The sequence below is a fragment of the Eupeodes corollae genome, chromosome 1 (assembly GCF_945859685.1).
Source record: "Eupeodes corollae chromosome 1, idEupCoro1.1, whole genome shotgun sequence".
NCBI lineage: Eukaryota > Metazoa > Arthropoda > Insecta > Diptera > Syrphidae > Eupeodes > Eupeodes corollae.
Window position 1 is genome coordinate 145,618,648 of NC_079147.1, and position 23,803 is coordinate 145,642,450.

At 34.4% G+C, this 23,803-nt stretch overlaps 1 protein-coding gene and 1 non-coding gene across 2 annotated transcripts; both read left to right on the forward strand.

Moving 5' to 3' along the window:
- Positions 1-978: 978 nt before the first annotated feature.
- On the forward strand, positions 979-11,717 carry LOC129945442 (zinc finger protein 883-like). Its single transcript, XM_056055203.1, has 5 exons — positions 979-1,021; positions 1,855-1,954; positions 2,022-2,548; positions 10,829-10,913; positions 10,970-11,717. Exons 1-5 carry the CDS (start codon positions 979-981, stop codon positions 11,715-11,717), a joined length of 1,503 nt encoding a protein of 500 aa, XP_055911178.1.
- Positions 3,583-3,655, forward strand: Trnak-cuu (transfer RNA lysine (anticodon CUU)). The gene has a single exon. It is a non-coding gene; the product is annotated as a tRNA-Lys (tRNA).
- Positions 11,718-23,803: the final 12,086 nt, after the last annotated feature.

The following is a 23,803-nucleotide window of genomic DNA, read 5'->3' on the forward strand; positions in this document are numbered from 1 at the left end:
GGAAGCAATAGTGAATGATTTGCTTATTCACGGAATTGGTGCAGAGACCATACTGTGGCAAAAACTGATAAGCAACATCATTCCTAATGTATATGGTGGGAAAAAAATAATGGCACCAAGTTATACCCTTGAATAAAGAATTCAGTGGGATCAGAATCCTCACCCACTTGGCTTTCACTTAGTGATAATACAACTGACCCTGTTTAAAGCAGTATGGGAGTATACAGAAATTAAATTCGCTCTAAGCTCACGAATATTACCTTAATCTACCCTGAAATTTCCAGCTATTGCAAATAAAAGAATACCGAAAGTTCTTTTGAGCAACTCGGCGTCCAAATGCATTAGGTCTGTCTGAGGCCGATTTTATTGGCGATTCGCAGTCATAATAGGGGTCCATACATAAGAAATAAAATTGTTATATTAGCATTCATAAGGACTTTGTTAATAAAGTATAAACTCCATTCAAATCTATGGATGTATGTATGTTCTTATAACTGACTTAAAAACTTAAATTTCAGATTTAAGGTACATTTTTGGAATAATTGCGGGATATAAAGAATTTTGCTAATGTCTTATTTTTCAAGAGTAAGAATTTATCGGAATTTAAAAACAAGTCTAAAATCGTACCTTTTATGAGGAGTCTTTTATTATTATGTTTCCATTTAAATTTCAATCACTTTAAAGACATTTCCATTTTTCCCAGGTAGACCATAATGCAGATGTCTCTGAGTCTTTTCCGCTACCTGATTTTGCCTACTAACAATCAAAAAAGGCATGCAAAATACTAAAATTGAACTCAACCCAAAATAGAAACTCTGCTGTTTGCACTGCCAGCCATGCGGCTTTTATGTTTATCAATTAGACTAAAACATATACTACACTGGCCCAACAATGCCCGGATGAACTTTTAAGCCTAAAAGTCAACCTCTGTGTACCTGTTATTTGGGTTCCAGGTCATAGTGGCATTGATGGAAATGAATGGCCCGACTAGGATCGGCCCTTATAGCTCAATTACTTAAAGGTAAATATTCCTTTTGGAGCTATAAAGGGCTTACAGAATACAATCTAGTGGACTGCATTATATCTAAGAATATATGGTTTAACTTTAACAAAAACTATTCTATCGATCTTTAATTCAGACGTAGACATGATATGTACAGGACCTGACCGATAGAAGAGTATGCACTTCTTGATAAATTTTCCGAAATGAAAGTCAATGACCTAAAAGGAATTTCCTTAAATTGGCATTATGTTAATCCGTTATAATTACCTTTTCTTAATCTACAGCTCTAAAGAGTTTATGGTATCAATGCAGATCGAATTTAGATGTAGTTGGTCACAATTCTTCAAAAAATAAGCTGAGGGCAATATTTCATCCTATTTATGTTGGTGTTGTAACTCTGCCTTAATTTTTCTGAGCGAAAAAATACGGCCTTGAAAAATTTATTCTTCGATGTTAAACCTCAAAGATATGATTTTTCAGTAAATGTAAAGCTATATAGACGAATTTTTGGAATTTGAAAGTATTAAGAACACTGATGACGACACTTTTTGTAGTTTTGATATTACCTACATACATATGTATATCCTTTAAAGCAATGACAATGAATATACTCAAGATCTGTTAATATGATACTTATAGACCCTAAATTTAACTTTGCTCGTTGTGAGAATTCTGTAGTAACAATTTTGTATGTGTTAAGTCAAAGTTTTGTAAAGAAGTGTATAAGTTGCAATAAATAGCTATGTATATGTATATACAAAAAAATGTTACATAATTATAATTTAAAGTAACAAAATACAAATATTTGCTTTTGTTTAAAAAAAAACATACTCAGTTTGTGAAAATTATAGTTACAGACAAGTGTGAAGAGAATAATGACAGCAAATCGGTCATATCACAAACATCATTTCCAGACATACAGGAAGAAACAGGAGAAGAATTCATAACAAGGTATGTAGATGTATCCTTTAATTTTCTAGTTCAAAATCTTTGACCTAACGCACTTTTATCATTACAGTTTATATGATTTGAATGCAGATATTAAAACAGAAATCCGAATAGAAAGAGTAGAGAGTGGAGTGAATGCTTATAACGAATGTTCCAATGAGATAGAAACAAACACTTATGACCAGAATATCATCACTCCATGTGACCCTATTCCACCACCTGCATTAAAATTAAAACCAAGACAAAAAAAGTATGGTATTTGCCCGTATTGCGGTGATAGATATGCTCAAACAAGTCTGTCCTTACACATTCGTCGGCATACCGGTGAAAAGCCCTACAAATGCGATATGTGTGATAAAGCGTTTGTTGAATTGCATGATTTAAAACGACATAAACGCATGCATACCGGCGAAAAACCACACGTTTGTGCAACTTGTGGCAAAGCTTTTTCACAACAAAATAAACTAGCGCGACACAATCTGGTCCATACTGGGGAACGTCCATATAAATGTGAATATTGCGACAAGTCGTTTACGCAAAGAAATGAATTAAATCTTCATATTCGTCGTCACACCGGTTTCAAGCCATATACGTGTGGTATTTGTGGAGAATGTTTTCTAACTGGAACATTTTTAAGGAACCATCAAAAATCGACATCGCACTTTGAGGAAGATAAACACGACCGTTTTATAAAAATTCGCGTCACTAATCCATCTCGTTCATATCGAAATAGGGGATGCACAAATTCCAAAAAGCCAACTGTGTAATAGTAATTTGGAGAAATTTTATTATTTTTATTTAAGAACTATTTCCTGGGTACGAATTTATTCAATTTATTATAAGTTTCAAAGTATAATATTATGTTATAATTGTTCTTATTAATTTACATTCAAATAAAGTTTAATTCAATTTGTAATCTTCTTATTTTGTTTGGTAGTTTAGTTTTTGAAGATAGAGGCCATTACCAGGACATAAGGTTAGGCCGCATTGTATAGCTACATCTTTTTTGCTGATTCAAGTACTACTTGAAGAAAAAAATATACACAATATTGTATGGTCCAACGTCCAACTAGATTTCTGTTTAGAAGAATTTCTGATATTCCAGCGTGTTTAAGATTTTGTATAATTGACAATAAATGATCAATGTTAATAATACTATTTATAAAAAGGGTTGAATAACAAAGTGAACAGATGAAATATTGTTTTTTAACTTCCTATGAGAAGTTATTGTATCGGTCCGATTTATCGAATTGAAAATGTTGACATTTTTGGATATTTCAAGGTCCCTTGAATCTGATTCAAACAGTTTTAGAGAGATGTTTGTGTCAAATAATTTATTATAAATAAAAAACTAATTTTATCTGCGAAATTATTTTTTTCAACAGTTTTTTACAAAAACTAAAACCTTAAAAACATTACTAAAAGTTGGTAAAAATTGATTTTTTACTCAAATATCTTTTACATTGAAATGAGAGGTAATAGGTAGATTAATAAGGAAGGGATTTAAGATAGGATAGGAACGCGGAGGATTCAATGACCAGCCCATAAGGGTAGGCCATAACTAGGATGGGATAAGGGGTATGGGAGTTGGGATAGAATGTCCACTACGAAGGCGATGGCATGATCGCGAAGCCCGGCTAGCTCAGTCGGTAGAGCATGAGACTCTTAATCTCAGGGTCGTGGGTTCGGGCTCCACGTTGGGCGCCGTTTGAAATGAGATGCAATAGGTAGGTTTGATAAGGAAGGGATTTAGGATAGGATAGGAGCGCAGAGGATTCAATGACCAGCCCATAAGATCCCCCCCTCATCCGGCGAGCTTAGCCGAGCATCGCGAGCATGCCATCGCCTTCGTAGTGGACATTCTATCCCAACTTCCATACCCCTTACACCTTTGTATTCAAAACTAGGAAGATGATTACGGAGCTACTGGGATAACTTGCATGTCTGTGAAATGTAATGTATATAACATTATTAAAAATAAAAATTACACATTACTCTTAAACAAATTTAAAGTATTCCGTAACCAAGAAAAAAACATTATGAAAGTAAAGCCCAGCTAAATTATGTAAAAAATGGCCTTACTTCAAAAAAGTTTAGACAAAGCTTTTGATGGAGAATTTTATTTATACATTTGCGGTAAAAACAATATAAATCTCTTTGAAAAATAAAGTTAATTGTAATAATTAAATAAACACTTTGAATGTGTCATAGAATGAAATAAAGAAAAACACCATATTACAAAAAGAAATCATTTTTTAATTAACTATTTAAGAAAATAGAGTTTATTTTTCTAAAAAATATAAAAAAAATTCGGTAAAAAAATTGTACCACCACTGCTTGTTATACAAATTAAACCTAAATAATAATAAAAATTCTATTTTTTTTATAAAATTATTTGCCTTAATCAAGTGTCCATTTCACTAATATTTAGTTGAATAGCCCTTGTTGGGCATAACATTTTGGAGAATGTCAACATAAACATGTTGATCCACAACTGTCTTTATCCAATGTATGGGCCCAACTCCATTGTATGAAAAAGATGCCCATACCATTATGCTTGTTCCCTCATGCTCTTTACAACCTTGGTTGTGATTTTGGGGTTATATTCCACTTTCGCGGGTCTTCTCACATAGGAACCTCCAAACATCACGATTTTACTCTCGAACGACCATAAAATATTGCGGCATTTCTCAGTTGGCCAATTTAAATGCTTTTTAGCAAAATTTAAACGATTTTTCGCATGCTTTGCAGTCAAAAGAGGGACTTTTCGTTCACTGCATGCCTTTAAATTTTTTTCCCTCAATTTAAGTCCAACAGTTTCCACATATTTAATTAATTTTTAAGCTGAGTTACTTGAAGTTGAGGCTTGAAGGGATTTTTCTGGCTTTCTCGAACAAGGCGTCTGATGGCATTAGATTGTCATTGCCGGTTGTTGTCCACAAGATTCACCTTTGGGAGCATATATTATTGCATTCCTTATCATTTTGTTGGAGCACCCCACTATACGCCGAACTTCACTGTAGGATTTACCTTCTGCAATAAGTTTTTGTATGAACAAAATATTTTTCTTGCGGAAACTCAAATCAAATCATTCCTATTTTTTTACCGACCAAAAAACTAATTTTTTGCTAATATGGCCGCATAGAAAAAGAACCGTTATCATTTTAAAGACAGAGTTGCACAAGAGAGAGAGATAACACTTCAAGCAATAATATATTACGGGAAGGGCCATAAGTGGTGCTATTTTTTTAACCGGCACGTAATTAACACTCCTTACATAATTAAAACTCCATAAAAAGTCCTCCCATTTTGGACTGCACTAAAATTTTACGAAGGGTAAAGCTGAAAAAAGCTGTAGGTACTCTGTATTTTTATGTCTATTTGGTTGGAACCCACCGCCATAGAATCACTGCAAACTTAAAAAATATTTTGTTTTCCTTTTATTTAATAAATTTAAAGAAGTTTATTTTTATACAAAATTATCTGAGATCAACCTCATCCAATCCCATTACATCACTGGTCGACAAAATTAAAACAAAAGATTCAAATCTCCACTTTAAATTTTTCTAGCCGTCAGGTTTTTAAAATATGACCATTTAAAAATGTTTAAAACAATAAAACTTGTTTTTTTTTAAGGCTAAGCTAAAATATATGGTTAGTGCGTTGGACTGTCATGCTAGAGGTCTTGGGTTCGATCCCTGCCTCTGCCATCTAAAGTCTTTTCACGGGTACTGCCTCTTGCGAGGAATTGACAAATTCTCCAAGAGTAACTATTGTCATGAAAAAGTGCTTTCTCAAAATTAGCCGTTCGGAGTCGGCATATAAACTGTAGGTCCCCTCCATTCCTGACAACATTACTCGCACACAGGAATGGTTGAGAGTTGTAAGTCACTAGGCCTTGGTTCTCAACGGACTGTCGCGCCACCCAATTTATTTTTTTTTTTTAAGCTAAAATATAACATATCCCTTAACAATAAATCGTATGCTATAGATGTCGCCGTTGTTTTCCAATCTTTGATTTTGTATGTCAATTTACTTTTCAAAAATAAATGTACTCTCCCGCCAAACAAGGGGATAGAGAAATAAACCCCCAATTCTACGATTTGCTTTCCTTCTTTTGGCCCATTATACATACTCAGTCCAAAAGTAAGGTATGCCTTGTGAAAAAGGGTCTATATTTTTGTTATTTAGCATTACTTCGTTGATTTTTCTTAAAAGTTATCGTATTTCAGCAAATGTTTAAAAAATTGTTTTCTGAAAAACGTTAGTTCTAGAAACACAGTTGTCTTGCCTTAACTTAAACTATTATCGACAGAGAAACATAAACAGATCAAAACAACCAAATTCAACTCAAGGTTTCCTTCTATTCAAATGAAAAAGTTACGGGACTAATATGCAAATTTATTTTGAATTAAAAATAAATAAATTAATTTTGCTAAATGGAACGCAAAATAGAAAAATCGACATTTTTGCAAATTTTATTCAAAAAGTGCCTGATTTATTTGGCAAATGGAAAACTATTCACTGCATTCAAACTCGGACTCTTGATTCCCTCCGGAATTAAGGGAATATGAGAATATCTATTTATACGAGTATAATAGGCTTACGTGCATTTTTTTGGTAGAATATGAAGAAATCGTAAACAAAATTCACAAGAAAACTTTTCAATGTACTTCTAAATACACCTAGTTATAACTTATGCCATATATCTAGAAACAGGACTTGCAAAACTTCTGGCAAACTAATTACATCTTAAAAGCAACCATTAGAACACAACGCTTTCGAAAAAAAAAACTTCTTTTATATGATTTGGGAAACAAGGACTGGTGTTTTGCAACATGCCAATCTCTTGGCATTGAATGTAGAGTGAGATTGGATAATGATTTTAGCAATGTAAACCATTTAAAGCAACAAATATATAGCATCATAGATAAAAATGATGACATAATGAACAAGCAAACATTCACTGATAAAAGAAGCTCAAGATTCATTCAGTAGAATAATCTACAGTCAGCTCCAATATAATCTTGGTTCCAGAAATTATTTCAAGGATTCACTAAGTTATGAAGAGATATCCCTTATCTTTAAAGCAAGATGTGAAGTTCTCAAATAGAAGTCCTTATAATGGTAGTTTTAACCAATTCTGCACGCTGTACAACTTAAAATCAAAAGAAGATTGTCTACACTTCATTGGTATATGTCCAATATTCAAAATTCAAAGACGCTACTTTTTCGGAAAAAAAAAATACTCTTTCGTTACAAGAAACTATAAACATCCTTAACGAGCATGATTTGTAGTGTACGACCGAAGCTTCGGAATCTGTTTATTATATCGACCATTGTACTAGTCGATTCTCACCTCCCCGTGGTGAACATCGGGTGCCTAGTACCTCAACTGGGGATTGGGTTCCAACCCCAGTGGAAAGTTGTTGGGGGCAGCAAACGAGAGGGGGGGGGGAAGGTGTTTCCACTAAGGCACCTCTCCTTATCCAGACGGCAGCGGAGGAATTCCCGAGATGGAATAAACGGTGGCGTCTACAGTGCCAGTGAACACCTTATAGGGCTTTTACGAATTATTCGGAGCACAGGCCTATAAGGAGCGGATCTGGCCCTACAGGTTGGGGGTTGTGCCGTCGGGGTGACTTCCTGGCCACGTTAAAACTTCATAGTTGCGAAATACAATCCTCAAAACGAATTAAGGACAATGAACTTCGGATATGCGTGTGGAATGTTAGGTCCCTTAACAGACAACGTGCGGCCGAAGAATTAGCGGAGGCCCTAGACTGCTATAAAGCAGACATCACCGCCATCCAGGAAATACGATGGGATGGACCGGGCAAAAAGAGGATGAAAAACTGCGATATTTATTATGGTGACTGCTACCGAGAAAACCAACAGCACTTATTTGGATGCGGCTTTGTCATTGGAGCCAGACTTAGGCAAGAAGTCTTAAGCTTATGAGCATCGAGGCTAAATTTGGCAACATAAGCCTGATATGCGCGCACGTCCACACAGAAGAGAAGGATGACAACACCAAAGATATGTTCTTCGAGCTCTTATTACGATATTAAAACTATCCTGGGCGATTTTAATGCCAAGCTAGAAAGGTAAGACATCTTTGGTGGAGTAATCGGGAAAATGCCTCCATGACAACACTTCCGACATCGGATTCAGTCTCAACGCGTTTCCGTACCTCAACATCCACAAAGGAACTTGAAGTTCCCCAGATCAATCTACCGTCAACCAGATTGACCAGACACGCTTCCAGCATCATGGATGTCTGAACTTTCCGAGGAAAAACAGGGAGATGCTGGGAGAAGGTACAACGTCGAACGGCTACAATCGCAAGAGATTGCCAAATCCTTTTCAAACCAAATTATAAGTAACCTCAACACAATGTATCGAAAACCAGTGGCAACATTGCCAAGATAGAAAAGCCGCCTCTGATGTGCTGGGTTTCAAGCAGCCACCAACTAGGAACCCCTGGTTTGATGAGGAATGTTGGCAGGCAAATGCAGCCAAACAACAGGCACGCAAAGCGGTGCTGCATAAAAAGACTAGAACTGCTCATTAACTCTATGAGCAGAAGACGTGAGAGGAACACCCACTTTTCAGAAGGAAAAAGCGAGGGCATGAGAAGCGTGCGGTCGAAGATGTTCATAGGTTTAAAAGCAGGAATGAAGTTCGAAAGTTTTATGAACAGGTGAAACAAATTCACAGGTACATAAACCTAGAACCGAAAGCTGTAACCGCAGTCAATGTTGAGGATATGGAAGGACCACTTCTGCAGACTGTATAACGGCGACGACGAACTGAATTCCGCTGTCAGGCAGGATGATCCATTTAACATAGACGACGAAAGCCAACAATCCCGTCCTCCCGACTTAAACGAAGTAAAGATTGCCATATCTAAGCTGGAGTCTAATAAAGCAGATAGCTTGAATACCGAGCTCTTTAAAGCAGTTAAAGATAAGTTGGTTAGGAGCATGCACCAACTTATCCAACTCTCAACCATTGTTTGCCCGATCCTGAAAAAGGAGACCCTCTAGACTGCACCAACTATAGAGGAATCAATGAACATCTAAAGCCCAACAACTTGATAGGTCCTTATAAGTGTGGTTTTACACCAGGAAATTCCACAATGGATCAAATATTCACATTACGGCAGATCCTGGAAAAAACCAAGAACACTGAATCGACACCTACCATCTTTGCATCGATTTCAAAGGCGCATAAGACAGTATCTACAGGAATGAGCTGTATAGAGCCATGTCTAGTTTTTGCATCCCTGCCAAACTCGTCCGTTTGTGTATGACCATGGTGATTTCACGTTGCTCCATAAAGGTTGGAAACAACTTAACAGAACCTTCGATGTCAAAAAAGGTTTTAGACAAGGTGATGCGCTGTCATGTGATGTTTTAACATAGTGCTTGAAATAATAGTGTAAAGCTCACAAGTCAACACTTTACCCCCCTCCCAAACTACTACTATACATTGCAAAAGCATGGACTATGACAAAAGCGGATAAAAGCACCTTGGGTCGGTTTGAGAGAAAAGTTCTTCGTGTGATCTACGGTCCCATATGCATAGAAGGGGAGTGGAGGAGTCACGTAGAGCGCATGGAAACCAATGCTCCGGCCCAGAAAGTCTTCGAATGCACACACACAGGACAGCGCAATAGAGAAAGACCGCGGATCAGGTGGTGCGCACAAGTAGAAAGTGACCTCACCCAACTTGGAGCGCGAAACTGGAGACATCTAGCTAGGGACCGAACAAGATGGAGAAGTTTTGTTGGGTGAGACCCTAGGTCACACAGGACTGTAGCGCCACCTTAAGTAAGTAAGTCGTACAAGGCACCGGAAAAAAAAATTAATTTTTGAATTTTGCCTGACACCTTTTGCGCATCGTTTGTGTTTTGTTTTGTAAAATCGAGGTTTCGGTTAGGTTTCTGTTATTTATTTTCTAATTTAATTTACTAATTAGTTATAAGTTATTTTTATTTTATTTGTCTTATGTTTTATAAGCAATAAATTTTAATAAAAATAATATTTGTATCCAATTGGAAAGGAGAATTCTTGACTTTTTTCAACTTTAGGGTTCGGCCGAAGATTGTCTTTTTAGACTAATAATTCTGCTTCGGCTGAAAATAGACCTTCGTTCAGATACTAATGAATTGAAAACATTAAGTTAATTTTTAAGACAAGTATTGATTGTTATTAATAAATAAATTAATAAAATTCGTGATGATTTTCCATTCCCACCACCCTTACTTCAATATTCCTTTTAAAAATGTTTAGAATTTTACTTATTTAAAAAAAAATCTCATTAGTTCTTAGTCTACAACTGACATACATTAATGCAACGTTAGTTCTTATTACAAAGTTCGTAGTCTTAAGGTTGTAACATCAAGTTTTTGGAATATATTGAGTAATATAATGTTGTTAGCGGGTATTTCTGTTTTCAGCACTAAAAATTAACTCTAGAACGAATTATTTAAAAAAAATAAAAGAAATTACGTACAACATTTTTCAAAACTTCAGATAGATTTAAATGAAGGCCCATAAGTCATGTCATAAATCATAACATAACTAATGAGCAATTTCGAAAACTAAGTGAAAACCCAAAATTATTTAGCAAAACCATCATAAAATTTATTGTTAAGGGATATGTTGTTTTAACTAACCATTAAAATCCAATTTTTTGTTGTCTTTAGCATTTCTAAAGGTGCATATTTTAAAAACCTGTGATAGATCCTTAGAACACTAACAATTCAATCTTTTACCCTCCAGCAGGCGTTAACTTTAGTTTTTAACAGTTTCTTAAATAACGACTATATTACTAATGAAGTCATAATTAATTGAGTAAATTATCTTGCAGATAAAGTTGAAAACATTGACGATGATTCTATTTTGTCCGACGAATCATATCCAGGGATGATTGAAGATTCAGGCGAAATAAGCAAGTAAGTTTTCAAATTAGCCGAACAAATTATTCAATTATTAAACTAAATCAATTTAGCTCGAGGGAGCTGGAAGACGTCGTCGTCGCAGCAGAAGAGTCAAAAGTACGAAAAAGAATAATACAAGGAGTCAAGGCAGATAAATCCAAAGATAAAAAATCACTCAAATGTCCTGAATGCGGCAGAATGTTGTACAGTGAACATAACCTTTTGAGGCACATGCAAAGACACAAGGAGGGCCTAATGGTGAAAAAGAAGTGCAAGCTAAGTATTTGCCCTTACTGTGGTGATTGCTTCCCTCAAACAAGCTTGGGCATTCACATTCGTCGTCATACTGGTGAGAAACCCTACAAGTGTGATATGTGCGAAAAGGCGTTTGTTAGACTTCAAGATCTAACGATTCACAAACGTTCGCATACTGGCGAGAAACCACACGTTTGTATAACTTGTGGCAAAGCTTTCTCAAGACAAAACAAACTGGCCCGACACATTCGGGTTCACACTGGGGAACGCCCATATAAATGCAATCAATGCGAACGGGCATTTGCTCAGAGAAATGATTTGAATTTGCATATTCGCCGTCATACCGGCGAGAAACCGTATCAATGTGGTGTGTGCGGTCAGAGTTTCTTCAATGGAACGTTATTGAGGAACCATCGGAAATCGGAATCACATTTTGAAGAAGAGCGACCAGAGCGACTGGATCGTTTTATAAAGATTCGTGTAACAAATCCTACTCGATCCCATCGAAATCCTGTGAGCAAACGACTACTAGAACAGAGTAAAGAAGACCTATCCCAAAACTAATGTGATATCGAAAGGAGAGTTGATGAAGATCAAATGTCCAAAAAGAGCTACTAGATTCCGAGCCCTGGCTTTAGTAATTAAGAAAATTCTAATTTAGAAAATTATTTTGTATTTGAGAAATTAGAAAATCAAAAATACTACATCAATAAAATAGGGAAAAAGGCAACCATAGCTCGTGAATGGTAAGTGATAGCTCTTTTTTGTAAGTATGTTTCAAAAATAATTTTCAAAGGATCGATTGAGTCCATAATAAATGTCACACTTTTGTTTTTGTTTAAACAAAATAAGGAAAAAATTCGTTCAACAAAAGTTTGAGTTTGATAAAAATATTTCATTACACCCACCAGAAAGCGGTACATTTTTATCGCAGTATTATATTATTGGAAATGATTGTTTTTCAAGTTTCTCGAAATCAAAACAAGAAAAATGCCGAAAAAAGAGTTAGGCGTAAGTGAAAGGGATTTGGTAGTTAATCTTCACGTGAAACACATGAAAACGTGAAAGAAAGTTCTACAGCGAAATTTCAAACAAACAAACTTCTAGAAGTAGATCAATGATCAAAAGAACCATAGATCTAGAAACCCAGGGCAGGTAGAATCTAAGGCAAGATGCAGCCGACCATCGAAGCTCTGAGTAAAATTTAAGTGGATTATTTAAGGTATGGTGGATTAAAACCATTATAAAACAGCTAGGATGATCAGCTCATAACTGAAACGCTTCATTACCCTGAAATGAAGAACTACAATTAGAAATAAATTTAAGTCTTACACACCCAGAAAAAAGCCGTTAGTAAACAAAGTCAACAGGTAGAAGCGACTTCCGTTACCCAAGGAGTAGTAGTTAAAAAGCCTCCCGAAATTCGGCGGCACAAGGTTATTTTTTCGGATGTGTCTGACACTTTTGGGTCTGACGGTGGACTTAGGCTGTGGAAAGACCAAATGAAGCCCTTAAAAACTATAAAGCATAAGCTGATAGTCAAAGGAATTACTTTCAACAATATAATGACACCAAACGCACCGCAAATAATCCGTGTTTGTGGCTCTTGTATAAAACCCTACTACTAAGAACCTTCTACGAAGTGTCTACTATTTGAACCGAGTTTAAGATGTTTTGTAAGGCTCTTATGGTAGAAAGGCTGTCCGAAAAAATAATCGCTTTTTTGTTTTGAGAGAATGTTATCGCTTTGTAGATAGCAAAAGCTTCAGCAGTGAAGGTTGATGTGTATGTTGGTAATAGGCCTTTAGAAACAACGGAACCTGTTTCATCAACTACAGCAAACGATGTGTATGTTTCGGCTTTGGACGCATCCGTAAATAGTAGTTTCCATCCAAGTGATTTGTAGCTGTTGGAGATTTCAAGAAAGATGGATTTGTAGACGTTGTCGGTGGTTGAGGTTTTTGGATATTTGCAAACATGGGTGTTAATTGGTTGGCTAGGGAGCTTCCAGGGTGGTTTGTTCAACCTTGTGTGATGTTGAGGAGAAATTGTTATCCCTAAATCCTTTGCGAACAAGATTGATAGATAGATATATATAATTTTTTATTTCTTATAAATTCATAATTACAAAATAATAATATATATATATAAAATGTAATAAATCCTATAAATAAGAAAAATGGTGACATTCTGTATCGAATATACAAGTTATATTAAATAGTGTTGAATGCCACATCAAAAAAAAGCAATACAAAAATTGAAAATGAATTAATGGGTGGGGTGACGCTCTGTAAGAAATTACAATGATTAAAAAAGTTAGTAAATTAATAAAAGAAAAGAAAAAAAATATGAAATTTAACCAAGTTACATAGTTCAAAAAATCAATCAATAAATTCATTATTATTAGCCTACATATTTTTAAAATGCAAAGAAAAGATGCAAGAAGGAACAAAAAAAATAAGAAATATTTAAACAATATATACAAAAAAAAACTAATTTAAACCAGAGTGCCAGAAATGAATGACTCAAAATTTGAATAATTGAAACCAAAAAGCCATATTTTCAAATGTTTTATAAACAAACCAAGTGATGAAATTGCTCTTATAGATTGAGGAAGCTTGTTAAATAAACGAAAAGAGAAAATAGAAAAAAAGTAACGAAATGCAGTAGTTCGAAAAAAAGGTACCGTGTACATGTTCAAAGAGTTTCCACGCAAACCGTGACTAGATATTAATCGAAAATTTCGATTACCAGACTTAATAAAGAAGGTTTTAAGCACCTTAAAACAATGCAAATGACGCACAGGTAGAATTTTTAGGTCACAAAATAAAGGGAAACTCGGTTGTCTACTCGCCTTGCGACAAATTTTTCTTAAGACGTATTTTTGCAAGACTAACAAGGGTTGAATTTTGTTTAGGTATGCACCACCCCAACAAGCAATTCCATATTGTAGCTTGGGCTGAAAAATTCCATAATAAATTGTTTTTAAAAGATCGGTTGAAACGATACTACGCAAATAATAGAAGTGTCTAAGTGTGCATCGAAGATACTGTCTCAAATTATTCGTATGATTTAAAAAATTCATTCTGGAATCAATAGTGAGCCCTAAATATTTAAATTCATCAACTTTTTCAATCAAAGAGCACTTAGAGCTACAGCTTATATTGTCAAAATAAGTAGGAGAACAATTACCATGCACACAGTTCCAACTCGGTAGCTTATATTTTTGACATTCCTGAGCATGAAAATATGCGTTTACTTCAAAGTTTTGTAAAGAAGCCAAACTAAAAAGCATTACTTTAGTTTTGGAACTCATAACCAAATTATGTTCCGCAAACCAAATTCTCAATAACTCAAGATCATGGTTTATATCGGAAAACAGATTCAATCTACTGTAAGAGCCATATGAAAAACCAACATCATCTGCAAATGCAGTTGGTATACCCCGAAAATCAAGTGCAAAGAGTGAATTGATGTAAATCAGAAACAAATCGGTCCCAAAACAGAACCTTGCGGTACACCTAAGTTAAGGATCTTAATTTCACTCCTAATCTCGTCCATTTTCACCCTCTGCGACCTATTCCCAAGATATGACCTAAAAAAGTTGAGCATAAAGCCACGAAAGCCGGCCTTTTCCAATTTTCTCAGCAGGTAGTTGTGGTTAACCATATCAAAGGCTTTGGTAATATCGATAAATAAACCAGCTGTATATTTTTTCTTGTCAAGATTTGACATTATTTGATCACAAAATTGTAAAAGTGCATCTTCTGTCGATTTTTCTTTTTGAAACCCAAATTGGAAAGGATTAAAAAACTTTGTTTTAGCTAGTTAATTTAATATTCTAGACTTAACAAGTTTCTCAAAAATTTTGCTGAAAACTGAAAGAAGAGAAATAGGTCTATAATTGCTTATATCACGAGCAGAACCTTTTTTAAAAAGTGGTAAAACCCCAGCAAAAATGCATCGGATAAAGATATAAGCTAAGACGTCTACCACATGAAACCGAATATTCTTAAGAATTATATTAGATATACCATCAGCTCCGCAAGGATGAGAATTTTTTAAACTACCAATAGCCTTAAGTATTTCAAAAGGAGTTATGGGCTCAAAAACAAAACTGTTAATTTGCAATGGTTCAACACATCTGCATACAGGCACACAAAGAGTACAATTAGGATGAGAGGGTCATGGTTGCAAACTGCTGGCAATATTAGAAAAAAAACTATTGAAAGCATTAGCAATAGCGAGCTTGTCCGTTACATCGCAACCATTGATGGAAATACTTTTAGGTTTTTTTGAAACAGAAGGTTTATTTAAAATGGTGTTAACGATTTTCCATTCGTCTTTAAGATTAAATTTGCAGAGTTGAATTGGCAACGATAATAATTATCCCGGCAAATTGGAATTTCTTTTTTAAGTTCGGAACAAAGTTTCTTATATTTTCTTTTAAGAGTTAAATTGTTAGGGTACTTATAGCACCTTATTCCTAACTTATTTTTACCTCTAACTTTATTGATTAAATAACTTGAAATCCAAGTTTAAGTTTTTTAACTGAATTTTTTGATTGCAACAACAGGGAGCAACTAATAATGTGATTTGTAAGCGTATTAATAAAGATAGAGTAAGACGATGAAGTATCATCACAAGAAAAAACGTTTTCCCAAAGCTCATACAAAAGAGCATTTTTTAGCATGTAAAAATCTATTTTCGTAAAATTATTAGTCCCTACAACTTTTAGTTACAGCATTATTTAGTAAAAGGGCTGTCATAGAGTGATCACTGATCATTAAATTAAGCACACTACTTTCGCAGTCATAAATGTTGATATTATTAAAGCGCCCATAAATATGATCTAAGCAGCTACCTGATTCACATCTTGTGGGCTCATTGATAAAGGACACTAGACCATGCGATGCCAATAAGGCCAAATAACTCGAAACGACTTCATTATTATCCAAAATATTAAGATTAAAGTCCCCTAAAATAATTAAATTTTTTGAGTTTTCCTTTTCTAAGAGACCAGAAAATTCATTAACATACAACGAAATATTAAATTAATGTAGTCTATAGACGCATAAGAACACATAAATATCACGATTAACTTCAATGGAAACCCTTAAAACATCTGCAGATCCAAAAACTACACAAGTAAAGTCAATTATTTTGTAATCATCTTTCACAAAGCAACCAACACCACCTGAAGCGTAATTTTCATTACTATTGGCCACAAAATTAAAGCCAGGCAAAAAATAATTACCTTGTTCAAAACTATATATCCAAATTTCAGACACAAAAACAACATCTGGAATGCATACAAAAGATTCAACATGTGTAACAAATTCCGCAAAATTAGCCCTTAAACTTCTGACATTTTGGTGTACAATAAATATTTTGTTGTGGCAAAAAGAACTACTTGTAAAAGCATTATAAAAGTTAGAATTACTAGGATTGGGGTTGAAAAAATCATCTAATAAATAATTATAATCATTCATAGAATGAATAAAAAAAACAAAGAGCACTAAATAAGTGCAAGATCATTAAACGATCTGATAGAGATGACATTTCCACCCACAACCTTTCTCACTAGTATTTGATTATTTTTAAACCAAACATATTTTACACCTTTCTGTTTAATTGTCTCTTTTGCTTTCATTAGTAGAGCTTGCATATACTTGGTAAGAGAATCATTTATATAAATTCCCGTACCGGTATTAATGTTGTTGCTGCTGTTGTTTTTTTTTGCTGCCACTGTTGCTGCTACTGACGAGGCCACAAACATGTGTATTTAGATTTTTTTTGTTCTTTGCTTTAGCATTCATTATTCGCTGCTTAGTGGTCAAATCAGAGAATCGTACACAGATGATTGCTCTCGAATTCGCAGAAGAGGAACCACTATCGATCACATCTCTTCTATGCACCTTCTTAACATAACATTTCTCTATTGCTCGGCATAGTGTTGATAGCATTTTTGGATTTCTTTTCCGATTTAAAATGTTTGTAACTGCGGTATGGATGGATGTTTTATGTGGGCAGTTCATTTTTGTGATTACTTTGGATTTAAGAAAGTCGATTCTGTCTAATTGTTAGTGGTATGGTGTTGTGACAAGACTCAAAGACAATTTGGAGCATTTACCATAAATTGATAAACCATAGTCAATTTTCGATAATATTACGGATTTGATTCAATTTATAAGGGTGTTAATATTAGCTAAGCTGTTTTTTGAACTTTATCTCTAATTTAGTTTGAGAATCGCAATGCAGTTCTTGTGGTCCATTATTCCATCCAAAACGATCCCAAACCATCGCCGATCCACCACTATGCTTCACTGTTGCTGCAGTATTTTTTGGAAGGAGCTCCGCATGTGATTTCAGCCATAACATTTGCCTTCCACCAGCACCAAATTAGATTTTGATTCATCTGCAAAATTAATTATTTTTTCCAGAATTCAAAATCTTTGGATTGATGCTCTTTTGCAAAGTTTAACTCTGTTTACAGCATGAGTAATAAACGTTCTTTTCCGGGCAACTCGACCATTAAAACCGTGTTTGCGTATGCAGTACCTCAAAGTTTCTGTTGAAATTTCCTTCTTTAGGTCCTGACGCATTTTTGGTCTGTCAACCAGGTCCGATATTTGTGTTTATGACTTAACGTCGTTATGGTACTTAACAATCTTTTATCTGAGCCCAACCGACGTTTCACATTGTTTTCTTCTAATTTTGTATTATATTCAAACATAATACTAAAATATTGAGACGTATTTTGTTTGTTTTTAATTTTAAAAATACAAAATAATGTACGAATATAAGTTTTATCTGATTTTATAGAAAATTATTTTCAGATGAACCATAACGTTGTTCGTTTAAAAATATCTATCTGATTTGGATTGATTTAACTTAAATTTAATAGTAATAACTTGAATTTAATAGTTAAGAATAATTAGTGATTTAAGTTAATTGCAATAAAATGCAGTGTTGGTTGAAAAAAAAGTGTTAAAACATTTCGAACCTTCTTTACGATTGACTGTATATTGAACTGAATCGATACTTTAGATATTATTTTTTGAAATAAGCTTAGAAAGAAAATGTATCACCTAGCGTTCACGACCTATGGTTCTCTTTTTCCTTATTTATTTTTATTTATCTTTATTATTTACTAAAATTTTTATGAATTCAAATAGAAAAAAAAACAAAAGATATTTGAATTTGACAAGGGTGCAAGTCTTTTTGAAGAAATATCAAAAGATACTGTGCGAATGCTAATGTAAGAATACTTTGTTTGGAAATGTAATTTTGACACTTTTAAGTTTTTAATAGTTAAAATAAATTCAAAAATCCATTATTTTAACGATGAAGTTAAAATTAGGACAATGTAGTTGTTATTGTTATTGGAAAAAAAAACTCAATAAAATACCTAAAAAACTTATTTAATAATATTGTGAACATTTTTAAGCAATCCTCGTTTTAGGCGCCAGTTATAGCTATCATTGGTTATTATCATTGAAAACAATAAGAATTTTTTTGACAGGTCGCTATAGCTATCCTTAAAAATTTCTGTCATTGAACAAAATTTCCTGATTGAAATCCAAAGAAAAACTTTTACTGACAGAAATCCGTCATTGGAATGGTGTGACATTGGAACACAAATCAGTGGAACTATTCGTTTCACTTTTGATAATAATGAAAGTAATTAATTTCCGTCCGGAAAATAGAAAAATTCATTTTTAGAGAAAAATAAATGCTCAGCTACACTTTTTTACCAAACAAATTCTTTGTGTGATTTCCGATCCATCAGTATATAATTTGTATTTCTAATCAAATGGAAATACCGCCAAATATCGATTCAAAAAATTTTCCGGATCGATTTCAATGATAGGTATAACTGGCGCCAGTTACAACTTTCATTGGTTTTCATCATTGAAAACAAACATTGGAATTTTTTTGACAGGTCGTTTATAGCTATCATTAAAAGTTTCTGTCATTGAAAAAAATTTCTTCATTGAAATCCACCGAAAAACTTTTACTGACAGAAATCTGTCGTTGGAATTGTGTGAAAACAAATTTCAAAAAAAATCTTGTAATTTATAATCGATCATTATATAATTTTCATTTCTAATCAAAGGGAAGCATAGACAAATATCGATTCAAATTTTTTTCGGATCGATTTCAATGATAGCTATAGCTGGCCCCTAACAAGATCAAAATTATCTTAAAAAATCATTCCTCTTTAAATTTTAGTTATAAAATTAAAAACGTTAAACGGATAAAGTATACTTTAAAAAAGGTAGAGAAGCATTTTACTGTTTTTAGAGTTAGACGAGTGCTCTATCGTTAAAGTATACTTAAAAAAAAAATTAGGTGGCGCAACAGTCCATGAAGAACCAGGGGCCTGATTTTGAGGTAAGCAGTGGATCGTTTTCAATTCCACCTTTCAAATTCGACTCGCGTCGTATTTCCTTATTAACGAACTCACGGCGAAGCGAAAATAGTTCGTCCTATATTCCAGTGATTTGACATTTTTAGTTTGACTTTTTCTTCCTAGATTCCAGTGATTTGACAGCTTTCCACGAATTTTGTTTTGTTTTGATTGAAATTTGTGTTGATTTATTTAATAAACAATAATAAAATTAAAAAATGAAATCAATTATGGTGTATATTTATTCTGAAAGGGAGTTATTTGAGGAATCCTCAAGATTACGGGTGTCCAGGAGACTACTAAGAAGCAAATCTTCTCCTCAGGATCTTCCTTCAACAGTAAGCATTGTTTCCATTTAGTTTAAATCAAATTATAAGAAAATTAAAATAAAGGTAACTCACATTTTTTAATTAAAATAAAGAAAGAATCCACGAATCGAACACTGAATAATAATAAACACTCTTTCGCCTGTGAATCCGCCAAAAAAGGTTATCGGATTCAACTCGCCAGCAAATATTATGGCATTTCAAATTCGCCTTCGAATTCGTTAATTGGTCGAATTCAAAACGAAGAAGGCGAAAGCGAAAGCAATAATTAAAAAATGGCAAACTCGCTAGCAAAAAAGTCTAATAAAGCCGCTGGAGCAGATGGCTTGAAAACCGAGCTCTTTAAAGCAGCTAGAGATAAGTTGGTTAGGAGCATGCACCAATTTATCTGTAAGATATGGTCGGAAGAAAACATGCCCGATGAATGGAACCTCAGTATTGTTTGCCCGATCCTGAAAAAAGGAGACCCTCTAAACTGCACCAACTACAGAGGAATAAGTCTACTTAACATCGCCTATAAAATCTTCTCTGCCGTAATATGTGAACGTCTAAAGCCCATCGTCAACAACCTGATAGGTCCTTATCAGTGTGGTTTTAGACCAGGAAAGTCCACAGTTGATCAAATATTCACATTACGGCAGATCCTGGAAAAACTCAAGAGCACCAAATCGACACCCACCATCTTTTAATCGATTTCAAGGCCGCATGACAGCATCTACAGGGACGAGCTGTATAGAGCCATGTCTAGTTTTGACATCCCTGCCAAACTCGTCCGTTTGTGCAGGATGACCATGGAGAATTCACGCTGCTCCATAAAGGTTGGAAACAACTTAACAGAACCTTTTGATGTCAAAAAAGGTTTTAGACAAGGTGATGCGCTGTCATGCGATTTTTTTAACATCGTGCTTGAAAGAATAGTGCAGAGCTCACACGTCAACACTAGTGGTACTATCTTTCAAAAGTCTGTCCAATTACTGGCATATGCTGATGACATTGACATAATCGGAAGAACTCAGCGTGATGTCAATGGGGCTTTTGTGAGTATTGAAGCAGAGGCGGCAAAAATGGGTTTAACGGTTCATGAGGGCAAAACAAAGTACATGCTGTCGTCTAGAAAGGACATACAACACCGACGTTTTGGTCAAAACGTCACAATCGACAGACGTAACTTTGAGGTAGTCAAGGACTTCGTCTATCTAGGCTCCGCTGTAAACGCAGAAAACAACACCAGCGCTGAGATCAAACGCAGAATAACTCTTGCTAACCGCTGTTTCTCTGGACTACGAAAGCAATTGAGTGGTAAAGTCCTCTCTCGAGGGACCAAATTGTTGCTATATAAGACCCTTATCATCCCCGTCCTGCTATACGGTGCAGAAGCATGGACCATGACAAAAGCGGATGAAAGCACCTTGGGCGCTTCGAGAGAAAAGTTCTTCGTGTGATCTACGGTCCCGTATGCATCGAAGGGGAGTGGAGGAGAAGATGGAACGACAAACTGTACGGGCTGTAAAGCGACGTAGACTTTGCAAGAAGAGTAAAAGTCCAACGACTAAGATGGCTGGGTCACGTAGAGCGCATGGAAACCAATGCTCCGGCCCGGAAAGTCTTCGAATCCGCACCCACAGGACAGCGCAGTAGAGGAAGACCGCGGATCAGGTGGGGCGCACAAGTGGAAGGTGACCTCACCCAACTTGGAGCGCGAAACTGGAGACATCTAGCTAGGGACCGAGCTAGATGGAGAAGTTTGTTGGGTGGGGCCCTAGTTAACACAGGACTGTAGCGCCACCTTAAGTAAGTAAGTAAGTAAACTCGCTAGCAAAACGATTCGCCGCGAACCTCATAATCAGGCCACAGGGCCTAGTGACTTCCAACTCTCAACCATTCCTTTGTGCGAGTAATGTTGTCAGGGATGGAAAGTATACTTTATATCGTTTAAAATTACCAAAGAGTCAATCCTCATTCTACAATTAATTTTAAAATGGACTTCGAATTTAAAAATGATGTAGAATATGTTTTAAATGTTCAAACTTTACTGCAATATTTTTTAATGAATTGAATATTTGATAAACAAATTTTGATCAATACAGAGCCATACTTAATCAAAATATATAAAAGTTGAGTTCTTAACATTTTATACAGTTAAATTAACATTAAAAATCATAGAACTTAACATTTTACGACAGACCAACTTATTTTTCTGTTGGTATTTGTTTAATTTATATTTTGTCTGCTATGATATTTCAAACGTTGACATAATTTTCCAGTGTTAGTATTCCATTAAACAATCTACTTAGCTAAATTATTTATTAACTGCTACGATTTCAGCTTCAGTAGTGGATGTTATAACCATTGCTTGTCTTTGGCTCATCCAAGAAATAGCTTCGCCTGCAAATAAATTAATAACTACACCAATGATACACGGAAATATTAAAAAACTTCCCCTGTTTACAAAAATGTGTGTCATCATAAGACCCCATTAACCTTTCTTCTATAAGCTATAACCAAAATAAAGGAATACCAAAACATAAAGAATTTGTTTGCACACTATATGTATAAAACAATCGCACCTCAAGAAAATGAAGCACAATATGAGTTGTTTTACTAAACTTGCAAACCAACTTCCGTAAAAAATTTTAAAAACATTAAAAGTTAGTACATTTTTTTTAAAATATTACTGTAAATTATATAAAACAGTTAAACCGAATTTTGGCCTCAGAAACCAATACAAATTTCTTCGTAAACGGAAATGAAAGTGAAGACATTTACTTTGAATATTTCATCCAATGAATGTGGTGATGAATGATTTTTTCTATAAAATCAGTTTTCAAATAAAATGTTTTATTCTATTTGATAATGTAATGTGATTTTTGTATTCATTGATTATTGGGGTTTTATGTTAAAAAACGCATTTAAAAAGTGCGTCTAACGCTCTGCCCCGACCGTGGCTAAAAAAAAACCTGCCGGCTCAAAGTCTACAACATTTTAACGATATTTAATACCATTTTCATCGATATTTAATACCTACGTATTAGATAGAACCAGCATTGTTACGATATACCCTTATTACGGCTGTTAGAGTTTTTAGAGATCTTGACAATAATCCTATGCTGTGAGCTAGTTTGTTCCTTGCATTAATACATTATTTCATGTAAAAAAATAATTATAGAAACCTTGTTAAAGCTCCTGTTTTAAGAAAAAAATAAAAGTCAACAATTAAGTCTAAATTAAATTTGATATCTTATCAGTCCTTAAATATCCAGTTATAAGGGTGTTCTATTTATTTAGTCTATTCTAGAGTTTTTACTCGCGTCCTTCCTCATTCTAAAAACCGGCCTTAAAAAATGTGGGCCTCAATTTTCATTTCTAGAACTATCTCGAAATAATCAATCTTCGGACAGTAGTTCCACTCTCTAACAAAGGCGGTCATAATTACTAACTCACTTGATAAAATCTAAGTCCAAAATAGTTTTGAGCTCCCTGATTTCGAATCTCCAATCAGTTTTAAACTATCTCGTCATGACTTTGAGATACGTTCGGTAAAGGGTTGAAGATCGGTTAAATATAGTTTTATTTAAATATATATTTTTTCTTTATTATGTGTACTTATTATAGGATGCATGAGATATTTTGTACATGAATGGCATTAAGTATTCATTAACCTGATAGTAAAACGCAGAAACAACTCTTGGTGCCAGTATTCAAATTAAGTTTATTTTTTTTTCTTAAATTAGTTTTATTTCGCCAATTTTTTTGTATCCAAAATAATACAAAAAGTAAATATTTTTCAAAAATTATATTAAAAAAGGGGTAATTTCTGTATTATAATTTTTAAGTTGGGAAGATTTCATAAACAGGATATATGTAAGTCTTAAATCTCAAGCAAAGAAATCACTTGGTCTGAAAAATTTTGT